The sequence below is a fragment of the Aspergillus tubingensis genome (genome assembly GCF_013340325.1).
Source record: "Aspergillus tubingensis WU-2223L DNA, scaffold_11, whole genome shotgun sequence".
NCBI lineage: Eukaryota > Fungi > Ascomycota > Eurotiomycetes > Eurotiales > Aspergillaceae > Aspergillus > Aspergillus tubingensis.
Window position 1 is genome coordinate 987,545 of NW_023336285.1, and position 12,888 is coordinate 1,000,432.

Consider the following 12,888-nt stretch of genomic DNA (forward strand, 5'->3'; position numbering starts at 1 on the left):
GGACAGACAAACGGGATGAATGGACGGGAGACGCGCTTATCAGCCCACGCTTTGAGCTACTAGTTTCAAGTAAGTAGCTTTATCGCGGTACCGCAGTTCGTCGCCTCAGGCAGCCATCACTTCCCCGCTGCTCTGCTGCTGCTGCTGCTGCTGCTGCTGCTGGTTACATTCTTCCCACCTCCACCACTCATCACGTAACTGCATGTCATCTTGGGTATCATCATATCATCATTGTCATTCCTCTCTCGTAGTACTGTACATGGAAAATCGTTTTTGTTCATGCCTGCCTCCTCTACACCCTGCCGCGCCCCCGCGCAATTCCTGTGCCCCGCGCGATCCCACTGACCGGTCTACGCGTCGTGGAGGTCGTCGATGGCTTGGATGTTGAAGATGTGGTAGTCCTGGTAGTGCTGGAGCTTGTTCCTGAGTACGAGGTGCTCGGTGTCCTTCCCAGACCGCTACGCACCACCCGTCCACGAGTGGTCGTCCCACGCGTAGTGCGGGTGCCCGCAGCCAGCGCTCTCTTGCGCTGGTCTTCTTCAGCCTTCCGGGCAGCAGCTTCCCTTTGCTGTTGAAGTTCCCGTTCGCGTCTCTCTGCTGCCTGTTGCCGGAGGATTTCTTCATTCTCCATGTCGGCCACATCTTGGACGGCGCCTTGCCAATTAGGATTGAGGATTAACCGCTGGTTGTGTTCGGTCTGGGAGAGGATTCGCGTCCAGGTTTGGAGCAAGGTAGAAGCAGAGTCTATGGTGCGCGAGACAGTCTACAGATCATCATCGGTGGTTAGCAATTGCTATTGTAGAAGGTCGATGACGGTAAGTTGGACTTGAACTTACACCCATGTTCTCCTTAGCACAATCCAAGCTTCCTAGTAGCCCCTCAATGACCTGGTTGATCTTGCGGACGCTCTCCAATTCACTGCGCAATGCGGCCTCCCGCGCCTCCTGACGGTCAAACAGAGTTTCCCCTCCGTCATGGGTAATGGTGGTTTCTGGCGACATGCTTTCTTCCTTCACAGCTCTATGGTGTAGCATTTTATTTCCGCGTTTGGAGGGGGAATCCCAAAGGTCATCAGAGTCATCATCCGACAGCTGAAGCCTGTCCATTTCCTCTGCGGTGCTGCGGTGCGTCATGGTGTTTTAGGAGGAGTGATAGATAGTATGGGTGTTGGTGGTGGTGGTGGTTATGGTGGGGGGGAGGCGTGGCTGTGGAAACAACAATGATTGTTTTGGTTGATCTTGAAAGGGAACGAGGATACAAAATCGGAGTAGTTGAATAATGAAATGCACCAGCTGGCGGAGGGGAAGGGGAAATAACCACCAATGAAGAAAGGAAGAATGCCGATCGACAGCTAATTATCGTGGGGCAGTCTCAGCCAGTCGTTAGGGATGGGAGAGTATAAGTAATAGCCCGACTATGGAATTAGTCTATCTAGTCGGTACCCAAGCAATTGGTTGGTTAGTTAGTTGTTAAAGCCTAACTAAACGAGGCGGAAGAAGGCGTGTAAGAAAAAAAGGTGTGGCTGGGACGCGACAAGGAAGCACCACCAAAGCGGGCCAAACATTCCAGATCGCGGGCACCAGCCATCCCATCCACTCTCTGAACCTCACCTCGTCTCTTCTTCCCTCCCTTTCCCCAGTCCACTAACTACCACCTTCTCTCCCTCACATCCACAATTCACATCCACTCTTACCACTACTACCACTACCACTACTCCTCCTCCTCCTTTCTTTGTTTACGGCTACTACCGTCCCATTGGTCTCGCTCCCTTGGATCTGCTCTTTGATAGTGACACGCCCATCGATATTGCGCGCCCTGTTGCCTTGGATTACACGGTCGGCTTTTGGCGTTTTCCTCCCTTTTTAACGCCCTTGAACCTGTCACGGCCTGATTCCCATCACCCACCACGCTTATATATCTCAATTCTTTTGGATTCGCATCTATCTGTTTAGCTGGGTATTATTGTGCACTTGAAGTTGGGGCTATTGAGCGTATCCACAGCCACACTGGACCTGTATTAGCCCGTGTTCGGCGTCATTATTCACAATGGCCACAACACCACCACCGCCCTCCACCCTACGAATCCCGCCTACTCCGCGACTTGGAGCTAAATACGATGATTATGAACCATACTCCACGCGATACTCAGCCAGACTAGCAAGCCAACGTGCTGCCAGAGACAGAGAGTCCCGTACCACTCCCCCGCCTACCTTCCCGAGCTCGAAGACCACCGCGAACAAGTACGACTTGGATGAATCCGACACACTGTCTCCTCCTGGCTCAGTTCAGACCTCGCCCCGGAAGCTCAAGTCGGCCCGAGCTACCGGCTTGTTTGCGACACATTCACTTGGAGGCCCCTCCGGCACACATGACTCGGATCCCTTCGGCGCAGAACCTTCCTCTCTCCGGCATCAATCGCGATCACTTCGACCGACTATGACCGAAGGAATGCTTCCTACTCCAGCCAAGACGCCTCGCAAGAAGGCTGTCGCGGATGTTGGAAATACCGCACGAGTGCTGTTCCCTCCGCCCCCTAGCGCCAGAAAGAAGACGAAGAAGCATACAGGCTTCTCGTTGGATAGTTTCTGCGAAGACAACGCCCAGGGCGGCTCCGAGATTCAAATTTACACCGACTCGCGCGATCGCATCCCAGAAGTCGACGAAAGCGAAGATAATCCGTTCTACAACAAACCCACAGTCAGCAATACAACTACTCGTGCCTCCAGACGCAAAGAGAGCCGCCGCGACAAGGAAATAGACGACTCGCTCAATCGTGAGGATGGCATGCTTTACGTTTTGTAAGTTCACTTCCACAAGTTTCCCTACTCTACTTTTGTCTTGTGTACTAACATATCCCGCAGCCGAGGCAAGAAAATGTTCCGCAAGTTTACGGATGACGCTGAGAGCGACCTTGATGATGACGATGACGACTTGGGCTTGCTGGCAGCCCGTCCGGACCTCATCGACTCATCTATCCACAATGTTCGTCCATTGACTCGCTCGTCAATCAAGCCTCGTGTGCTCTTCCCTACCGCGAAGTCGCAGACTCCCCAAGAATCTCGCTCGAGCGATGTCGATGAGGAGGCAGCCACTGATATTGAGGATCACCTGCTTCACGATGAAGTCGAGGAGGATGAAGACCCTGCGGTTGACGTGGAGATGCAGCAACGGCCAGTCACTCCTCCCCCGCAATCCTCCGTTGCAACTCCTGCGTCACCCGGGGCTACGGTGCGGTCACTGCGTTCGCGATCCAAGCGGGATGGCCCCGAGCATAGTGAGACACCCACGGCCTCCGAAGCCAAGAAAAAGCGCGTTAGTCCGTTCGATGGTTGGCTCCGCAAAAAGACAGCTCCTGCTTTAACAGGGACCAAAGCCAAGAAGCGAGATGCCGAAGCCGCTGGCAGCCCTGGTGGCCCAGCTCCCAAGAAGACACGAGGCAACAAAGCGACTGCGTCATGAGCATGATCTTGTCCGCCTATATGCAAGACCACCAGTGGAACCTTGAAGCCATCGGAAGCAAAGTCTTCCCTCTTGATTCTGCCCGTCACGGATTCTACCGCAGAAAAAAACAATCTCTTGACGAGCGTCCTTGTTTTCAGCGTTCTTCTATCTTCTCGTTCGATATTCACTGGCGTCCTTGACTCAATAGGTCGACTATACTAGGTTTTTTAATGTGTCCGGCTGTCCTCAATTCAGTTTCCATGTGTTTGATATCAGCTACAAAAGCATCATTGTCTTTTGTCTTGAACATAACAATAACTCCGAGTGATCAGTCGGAAAAGGGAACAGGCGCGATACTACGGGCTAAATGGGACGGACGGATAGGTAAATGGGCTGGACTGGCACATGGGATGGAGTTTTCTGTTCTTTTCTTTTTCTCTTCGCCTTTTGTTTCTGCTTTTCTCCGATGCTTCTTATTATCATATCGCCGGCGTGTTTTCTACTCCCTTCCACTGCTTCTGTCTCTGTGACTGACTTGGCTTGAGAATCTCGGCCTTTCTACCTACTTAGCTTAGTTAGCTAGCTTGAGAGTTTCAATTTCTCTCGTACAACCAACTTAGATACCATTCAATGAACATGAAATTGTGACGTCTGCTTTTCCTACTCTGCTTGTTCATTATACACATGACAGACACGATATATAGTGGCTTGAACGACTCACTACATACATCATATCATACTACTAATATCCCTTCTCGACCGTTTAGTAGTACTTACTAGTAAGTACTAAGATTTCACCACATCACCTCAGAACAGTTCCCACATACAAACAATTCTTGTTCAATGAAGACTACTAGTTTTTCTTCATATCTCATATTTCAAGCTACGAATGGTAGGTTCTCTGCTAATAATACACTTTATGTCCCAGATAATCCGCAAGAACTCACCGGGAAGAAGGAAAACGAAAAGGGGGGTACTCGTACAAATCAAGAAAGGAAGGAAGAAGAAGACAAGCGTGCTGAATACAAACATCATGAATCGGTTAGTCATTCGTTGTAAGGACAGACAAATAAGGAAAAAAAAGTAGAAATCTCGTTCATTCATTCATTCTCTTGTTGCGGTAGTAAGTAGTAAGGGGGGATATTCCAGTGGGTACCAAGATGGTGTATCTGATTTCTGTTGCTGTTCATGTTTCTGCTGCTAAGGAAAATGAAAGTGGTAAGTTGGTGTCAAATAGGAGTAGTCGAACATGTTCTTTTTCTGCTGTTTATGTTTAATCGGACTAGCGAGCGTGTGTATTTGCTGGTGAGTGACACTGGAATGACTGATATTTCAATGGAATATTCGCCGTAGAAGGACGGGGGTCAACTGCGTTGCAGGTAACGAAGGGTATCTATATTTTGTTTTCATAACATTGAAAGAAAAAAAAGCTGTTTTTTCTCTAGATGATGTCTAGTTCATCGTCGTCGTCATCATCATTGTTCGTTGGCACCATGTCGGGTTTTCCTCCTAGACTGTCTCTTCCGGCTTCCTTGATGCCATGGGAAGTTATGAACCGGGTCTTCTTGACACCGCTGCCGTGGGGTCTGTCGCCGTCATGAGCGCGTTTCAGAGGGCTCAGCTTCACACTGTCTGCCTTTCTAAAGTTTGAGATGCCCAGATTGGTGGTGGAAAATTCATCTAAGTTGTTCTTTGCCTGCTCGGGATGGGGTGATTGGACGTTGTTGTTATCTCGTGATCGGAGATATTCGGCGCCTACACCCCCGGAACGGGAGATCAGCCTCTCTGCGATGTCGCGTTCGCGTTTCTTCTCTGCGAGTCGTCGGCGGAAGCGCTCTTCTTTGCTTTCCATGCCACGGCCCATCATTCCGGCGGCGATGAAAGGGTCGTCGTGATCTGCATCGATTAGGGCTGCGGCAGACTGGCCAGACGGGTGAGGGTGGAAGGAGGGTCCGCCGCCCCTGGTTTTTGGAGCCGGTGCAACGTAATAGGACGATTGTGATTGATAGTCGTATCTTGCGCCATTTGGCTTCAGTCCATTCTGGGGGCGAACTTTCTTGTCTCCGCCGTAGAAACCGGTTCGAGACCCTGAGCGGCCACCAGGTCCATACATGCCCGTGCCGCCATTTACTCCCATTCGACCTGCTTGTGTTCGACGGACCTGTAGGTCGACATGAAAGTCGCAGAATTCAGTCTTCCGGCCATCAACCCATGAGTGGCAGGTCTTGCCATCCTTCCTAACGGCCTTACAGAATCCGATGTCTTGCGCATAGCCGACCTCTAGGATCTTGTCATCAGATGAGGAAATGGCGAGACTGAACCTGTTGGTGTCTGTCTTGTTCTTGGGCGGTGGCATGATTGTGGGGTTCAGAATGGCAATGAGTATTCCTTCGGAGATTCTGTAGTATCGTGGAAAGGCAGTGTCGAAAAGGAAGAGATCAATAGTCCATTTCAAATCTGTCAGAGTAATGACCATGTATTGGTTGGTGTTATTAGTTCCATCGTCAAATGGATCAACCTCCTTCTTAGTAGTGTTGGCCGGTTGCTTGATTTGCCTGGGCTCTGATTTCGATGCTACTATACCGAATACAACATAGTCTGTGTCAATTTCCTCTGGCAGTTCAAAGTCAGGCGCCTTCACTGTGCGTAAGAGATCAGGAATCTTAAGAGCTTTCTTGTCTTCCAGGGTTCGAGACAAGAACGAATGGGGTAGGATGCGGTTGGACAAGTGCAAGGAAGAGAATGCTTCAAACTTTGAGGAGTCACCACTTTTCTCGCCCTGAGAATCATCGGTCGCACTGTTCTGAGAGCTGGCAGGCACCTCGGACTCAGACTTGTGGTTCCGTCGGTGAAAATATGGCAGTGAATCCTTCGCATCAGCCACGCCATCATCAGATCTCTGCACGCTAGACGTGGTCTGGCTCCGGCCCCTTTTCAGCGACGGCTTCAGATTATATGACCGAAGGACGTCTTCTCGACTGAAGCTTTCGGCTCGACGCCTCCTCGTTGGCGAAGCTGGGACGTCCTTCCTTGACTCGGCAGCTGCTTTGAAGGCCTCCACTTCCGCTTTATCGATCTGGAAGGCAGAGCTTCGATTTGCCTGAATTCTCTCCATTCGTGCTGCTCGTTCTCTCCGAGACGCATCGGCAGACCGGCTCTCAGCCATACGTTCACTGAAGCTCTTTGGACGGTTGCGCTCCCCACCCACGGTTATTGCTTGCAGAAGACTGCCAGAACGAGAGACTAGACCATCTCGCGTCCCAGGTCTACTTGCTGGCTGAGCAGCTCCCTTTGAACTTGGCGGACGCTTCAGCGACACATCCCTACTTCTGAGGCCTTTGTCAATGCCTAACAAATACCTCCGCGGGGACACAGGATCCGTGGGAGGAGCAGCACGCCTCGTCGGCGATAGCGGCACCTGGACATCATCGATATGAGCATTGCTATCCGTCACATGACCATGACTTCTTGTCCCTAACGGCTCATCATGTCCTTGGAAAGACCCAAGGGCTGACGCAGGTCTAGAGAAAGTCTCCCCGTCGTGCCTCTCTGGACCAGGTGTCCCCGTCTTCGTGCGGCTTTTCTGAAGTTGCTTGAGCTTAAGACGCGCCTCAATGGCCGCGAGCTTCAACTGTAGTGTTTCCTCATCCTCGTCATCTTCACCCTCGTCCACCCCGTCGCTTAGAAGCTGTGACGCCTTGGATCGTAAGTCGGGAGTAGTGACAGAGTGTTTCAAAGGCGAGCCCAGGTGTTCGCGACGTCGCTGCAGTTCTTCATACCTCTTGCGACCATTCGGAGTGCTCAAGAGGGCATCCCGAGGGGACTTTGGCGGCCACGAGATCTCGGCCACTGCAACAGAAGCAGCGCGTCAGCGCACGGAAAGAAGGTCGAGCTGAACAGAAACACAAGGCACTCACTCACTGCTTGTCATCGCATCCACGGTGTCAATTATAGAGTATTTCCGGTTGTGAAAAGAAAAAATGCAGATTGAATTCCGATCCCGCTTATCGTCTTCTATCTATCGTGCTACCCTTCCTGCCATATTCACTCAACGAAGGGATGCGGGGAATGGCGTCTTCTCGAAACTGGGGCTCTGGGGTTCGGAGGACAGGAGCAGCAAAGCAACAACTACCTCGGCCACCTGACGGATTCAAGACTCTGACGAAGAAAAGAAAGGGGGAGCAGGAACCGGCAGGCCTGCATGAAATGAAACGCAAGGGAATGAAAGTGAGCTGCAACCAATCCGCCTTTAGTTTCCTTTCTCGCCCGCGGCCTGAGGCCCATGCATGCCTGCCCGCTGACTTGTGTCGCAACGGCCGATGATTGGTTAGCGCGTGTCGCGTTGAACCAGTGAAAAAGACGCGTTTCAATTACCATTATTACTTGTCTTTCCCCCTTCGGACTATCCGTCAATATTTCCATTTCGCTATCTTCATATCCAAATTTCGAACCTCAATTGCTGCTAATGAAACGCCCATAACACCTGTACACTTCATATAACCCCCTCGTATACTACCTTACACACATCGCATCATCACAATGCGAACCCGCTCAAGCGCTCCATCGGAGCAACCTCAATCCCCTCCATCCACCTCCGATCACCAAACAACAGCAGCAGCATCAACATCAGCACCGCCAGCACAATCCACCCCCAAGAAAACATTCATTCTCCCCTCCACCGCCAGCGCCGACGCACGCTTCCTCACCCTCCCCAACCCGCGAAGCGCCGAACCAACCCGCTACTTCTTCGATCCCAAACTCGGCGTATACGAATTCACCGTCCTCTCATCTCCCTCCGCGCCCCGAAGCACCCTACTCGTGCGCAACCTTGATTCCTCCTCATCCACACCCCAACCGCCAGCGCACATCTCCAAGAAAGCCGAACTCCTCCTCGCCACCCCCATCGACATCCTCTTCTTCCTCATCCCCATCCTCACCGCAAACACCAAACAAAACAACCTCTTCCAACCCCTAGACGACATCATCGACTCGCTGGACGAGGAGCTCCTCCCACCTCACCTCCGCCATGTGCTATACGACGAAACCTTCCGCGGGACACTGCACGCCCGCGCCGCTGCGATTAGCGACTCCGTTGAAGCGGGCGATGAGAAGTTGTTCCGGTTTAACGAGACGAAACTACTCCAGGAGCTTGTCGCGAAGGCGGATAGGATGGTTAGTGCGGGGTTGCCTCCGAGTCTTGAGGAGAGGTTTGTGAGACAGGCGCTAGCGACGCCATTGATGACAGTGAAGAGGGATGATGTGGCGGCTACGGGGGAGAATAAGGAGAATGAGGGCGAAGATAAGAGCGAGGAGAAGGGAACGGATGAGAAGACCACCACAAATAACGAAGATGCAAAGGAGGATCTCCCCGAAGGCGTAAAGGTTCCTGAAGGAGTAGCCAACCTCCTACGGATATCTGTGGCGTTATCATTCATGAAAGAATGCTATCTATCCAAGGAGATGAGCGCGCGGATAGATGAGTTACTAGCTGCGCCGGAGAGTCCGAGGGATTTCAAGCCGATGCGGGATCATTTGGACCTTGTGGCGAAGCTGAGGGCGGAGGCGCTGGCGTCGAGGTCGCTGGGTGATTTCTCTCGGAAGAGGAGCGTGGAGGATCAGGAGGCTGCGGAGTCGAGAGCGGAGAAGAAGCGCAGGATGGAGGAAGAGGAAAAGAAGAAGAAGGCGAATGAGTCGAGGGGAGTTCGGGATTTGAAGAAGGTTAATACGACGGGAATGAAGAAGATGAGTGATTTCTTTGGAAAGGCGGCTGCGAAGAAGGCTTGAGAGTTGGGGGTTTTGGTTATGTTGCGAATACATGGTCTAACATTGCTCCGAGTGATGGCGCACTTTGGAGTCTTGAGAAGACGCTATCAGGACTGTAAAGGTCCGTACTCCAGCAGGATGCATAGAATCCTGGGGCATTCCGTTACCCTCGAGCCCTGGGAGTAGTGATCTGGCTTTCTGGTTGCGACATATCCTGCTATTGGGACAGAAACTTGCAGACACTCATCAGTGCTGCTGTCTCTAAGCAGGGAATATTCCAAAATGATGATCCCGTCACAAAGATAATCCCATTTGTACATAGACTCTCACACGATATACACAAGTGCTTGGAAATTCCAATTGGACACAAAGGGTCGCGATTGAGTTTGCAATCTGCAAGGGAAATAAAAGCCAACGCTGAATGATCCAACTTCATGATGCCAACCATATGACGCACTACTTCAAAAAGAGAATAATACCACACTACCCCTAAACTTCAACCTGGGCAATAGCTGCGCCCGTGACCCTGTCAATTACATTAGTATCGTTCCACAAGTGAGAGAAGAACCTAGGGTAGGGGACATACATGAACGATCCGTTAGACGGCTTGCTAATGACCATGGCTTCAGCCAATTTCTCCTCGCTGATATCAGGGAAGTGCTTCAGGTAGTATTCCTCCTTCAAGGCCTTGGTAACAGCTTCGACCTTGGACTGGGGCAGCATGTGGACGGTGCAACCACCCCATCCGGCACCGGTCAGTCTGCTACCCAGGGTTCCCGCCCGACGAGCGATATCGCAGATCTCATCCACCTCCGGTGCACTGCAGTCGTACTGGGTGCGGCAAGAAGCCTGGGACTCGTTCAAGAGCTGACCCAGGTACTGGATGCGTCTTTCATCGAGGGTGCTCGCCTTCGCGAGGCATGCCTTGAAGTCCAAGACTCGGCGGGCCTCGGTGAAGCAGTGCAGGGCGCGTTGACGAAGGAGGAAACGCTCTGCTTGAACGGGGAAAGAAGAAAGGTACTTGGCTTCGAGTTCGGGGACAGTGATGCCGAGAAGCTTGGCGATCTCCTCGCGAGTGTATCCTTCCTCTTGCGTCAGAAGCTCCAGAGTGCTCTGGATGACGGAGTCAATCTGGTACTCCAGGGGGTCGCCGAGACGGCCCTCTTTGCGCATCAACTCGTTGTGGAAGTTACGGAGACTGAAGCCGAGAGAGCTGTTGTCCTTGGGGAGGGTCAAGCCGTTCCGGGCAGCCAGGACCACGGCGGCGAGCGTGCACTCAGCGACACGGAGGTTGTAGTGACGGGGAGCGGTCTCGGCCTTGTTGGAGGTGACGAAGCTCTGGGCCATAAGGAAAGTGATTTCCTCATCGGCCTTTGGAATGGGAACGTGCTGAACGGAGAAGTTAGGGAAGAATTGGGTGTACAGGAGGTATCCTCGGCGAGAGAAGATGGAGGCGGCTTGGTCCATGCTAGTAAGCAGTAGAGTTTAGCATCGAATGGTGGAATGGAGTGGTCAGTGGTAACATACCCTCCGGAGTAGACGCCAACTGCACGCTCAGACACTACTGCCAAATCAAGAAGATCCTGCTTCGAGACATCATGGTTGTTGGCCTTCATGACAGCCAAGGCACTGGCGCATACGAAAGCCGCACTGCTAGAGATACCACCACCCGGAGGTACATTACCGTCCAGGAGAACCTCCATACTAGCAGGCACAAAGGAGCCATCTGCATTCTGCTTGCGCAAAAACTTCAGGGCGCCCAGGAGTCCCGCCTTGAAGTAGTTAACCCACTCATGCTTCTTAGGGTCGATTTCAATGTCCGTGTCACGAGGCACGACAAACTCGCGGGTAGGGAACTTCTCCGGGTTGACATTGGCAATCTTTACAACAGAGTCGGAGCCAGTCGCAGGGACGACCTTTACAGCAATGATCACGTCCACGCTTACTGCTGTAGGGAGGACATCATAAAGGTTGTAGTCGATGTGCTCACCAATGATGTTCACGCGACCGGGACTGCGGGCCACGAAATCGGGACGATGGCTGTAAACCTTGGTGAACTGGGAGACCAGGTTGTTAAACCGAGACTGATGGTGAGGCGCAACTGAAGTGACGGAGGCATCGTCAGTTGCGTAGACCTCAGCGATGGACTCTGTCTGGGGGACGAGTTCCTGCGGGGTTGCCATGGCGGGGTAGAAATGGGAGGAAAAAGAAAAATAGCAGATCACACGAGGGGAGCGGGATATGGAAGATGATGAGAAGAAGCAAGAAAAGAAAAGAAACGAAGAGCGAAAAGGAGAAAAGCAGAAAGTAAGACAAATAGATTAATACCGGCTAAAACGTCAGCGTCCCTGAATCGCCAGGATAGGAGGGAAAAATTCGAGGTGGTGGTGCTCCGCAGAGACCCTGATCGGTTCCGGATTGAGCATAACAGGCTGGTCACGGGCGGGATAGTTCTGGAGGTGTGATTGCTTGAAGGCCGGGGAAAGAGTGGAGTTGCCCGGAAATGACACTCGCTCGCTGGAGTCGCTGGACGGCTCTCCGACTCGCTTCTCCAGTCCTTTTCAACCGATTCCCCGTGTGTTTCGGCTGATTCGGCATGGCCCTGGGGTCCCCCCAGCTCGGTCGGGATACCCTTCTGCTATTGTGTCGACGGCGAGCCGTTGTATCTTTGTTTCCGTTGAATCCTCATCACACTTCTATCTCATTTTCACTACCTCATTGTTAATGGATTCGACAGGTGCCAGCCAATCGACACCGTGTAAAGCATCCTCTTCCCTATAATCCCGCAAGACACCCAATTTAGCCGAACCCAGGTGGCCTCGGCTTCTGGACGGCCGAGTGGATGCCAACCGTTGCAAATCGCACGGCCGTGTGTATAATTTAGAGAGGTCAACCACCACCAGCCAATTGGTACACCCTAATCAAAAGACAATTTAATTAATCTATACTGCTCTTAGTCAGGTATTGGTGTTCAGGCCCAGTTAACTATTGCTAGCTTCCTCGCCCGATCGAGTCAAGACTGACTAGTATTGGATGGAAATTGTGGGGTAACAACATCACATTCCGATCGTTATCAAGAAACTGGAGAATTTATATCTTGAAATTCAAAGACTTTTCCAGAAAAGAAAGGGTTTCTGTTCGGTATATGAGCTCATCCCGTAACCTTCAAGAGTTACTTCACAAAGGTCGGGTGGTCCCGATCTCGGAAGAGCTCATTCCAGCAGAACCTATGCGCCTACTTCTAGTAACCCGGGAAGGGACAAAAAGCCCGCGGAGAATTTTTCATGCGCAACTCATGTGAGGCGATACAACATTATATCCTCTCTGGTTCTTACCTTATACGGAAGGACTGACTACACCATTCGGACCACAACGGCTCATTATTTAGGTCACGAGATAAACATGTACTCCGTCTGGTAGAGTAAACTGGATGGGATACTCAAGTTCCCATTGCGGCAGAAACTCTGCATATTTGACGCAAGGCCGAACAAGTAATCTGCAGGCAGCCTATGTATGCTCAGCCGAGCTCGGTCCAGCTTCATGAATATGAGGGAAGTGCAAAGGCCAAGGTACCATGTTCCTAGACCTTGAAAATTGGGGGCATTGTTCAGGTATCGCTGACCAATGTTCTGAGTGAGTCATCTTCAGAGTCGATAGACAACCCCTCCACGGAGAATTACTGCA

At 51.7% G+C, this 12,888-nt stretch overlaps 5 protein-coding genes across 5 annotated transcripts; 2 read left to right on the forward strand and 3 right to left on the reverse strand.

Moving 5' to 3' along the window:
- Positions 1-350: 350 nt before the first annotated feature.
- On the reverse strand, positions 351-1,133 carry AtWU_09669 (DASH complex subunit DUO1; the record flags this gene model as incomplete). Its single annotated transcript, XM_035504775.1, has 3 exons — positions 351-410; positions 467-763; positions 837-1,133. The coding sequence occupies 3 exons, from the start codon at positions 1,131-1,133 to the stop codon at positions 351-353; spliced, it is 654 nt and encodes a 217-aa protein (XP_035360668.1).
- Positions 1,134-2,046: 913 nt separating this feature from the next.
- On the forward strand, positions 2,047-3,459 carry AtWU_09670 (uncharacterized protein; the record flags this gene model as incomplete). Its single annotated transcript, XM_035504776.1, has 2 exons — positions 2,047-2,798; positions 2,862-3,459. The coding sequence occupies 2 exons, from the start codon at positions 2,047-2,049 to the stop codon at positions 3,457-3,459; spliced, it is 1,350 nt and encodes a 449-aa protein (XP_035360669.1).
- Positions 3,460-4,882: 1,423 nt separating this feature from the next.
- AtWU_09671 (Mcm10/DnaG-type zinc finger protein) lies at positions 4,883-7,372 on the reverse strand (the record flags this gene model as incomplete). The annotated part of the gene is made up of 2 exons (XM_035504777.1): positions 4,883-7,290; positions 7,363-7,372. The coding sequence occupies 2 exons, from the start codon at positions 7,370-7,372 to the stop codon at positions 4,883-4,885; spliced, it is 2,418 nt and encodes an 805-aa protein (XP_035360670.1).
- Positions 7,373-7,980: 608 nt separating this feature from the next.
- On the forward strand, positions 7,981-9,225 carry AtWU_09672 (uncharacterized protein; the record flags this gene model as incomplete). Its single annotated transcript, XM_035504778.1, has 1 exon — positions 7,981-9,225. The coding sequence occupies one exon, from the start codon at positions 7,981-7,983 to the stop codon at positions 9,223-9,225; it is 1,245 nt and encodes a 414-aa protein (XP_035360671.1).
- Positions 9,226-9,693: 468 nt separating this feature from the next.
- On the reverse strand, positions 9,694-11,387 carry AtWU_09673 (galactokinase galE; the record flags this gene model as incomplete). Its single annotated transcript, XM_035504779.1, has 3 exons — positions 9,694-9,730; positions 9,791-10,672; positions 10,732-11,387. The coding sequence occupies 3 exons, from the start codon at positions 11,385-11,387 to the stop codon at positions 9,694-9,696; spliced, it is 1,575 nt and encodes a 524-aa protein (XP_035360672.1).
- Between the last annotated feature and the right edge of the window lie 1,501 nt (positions 11,388-12,888).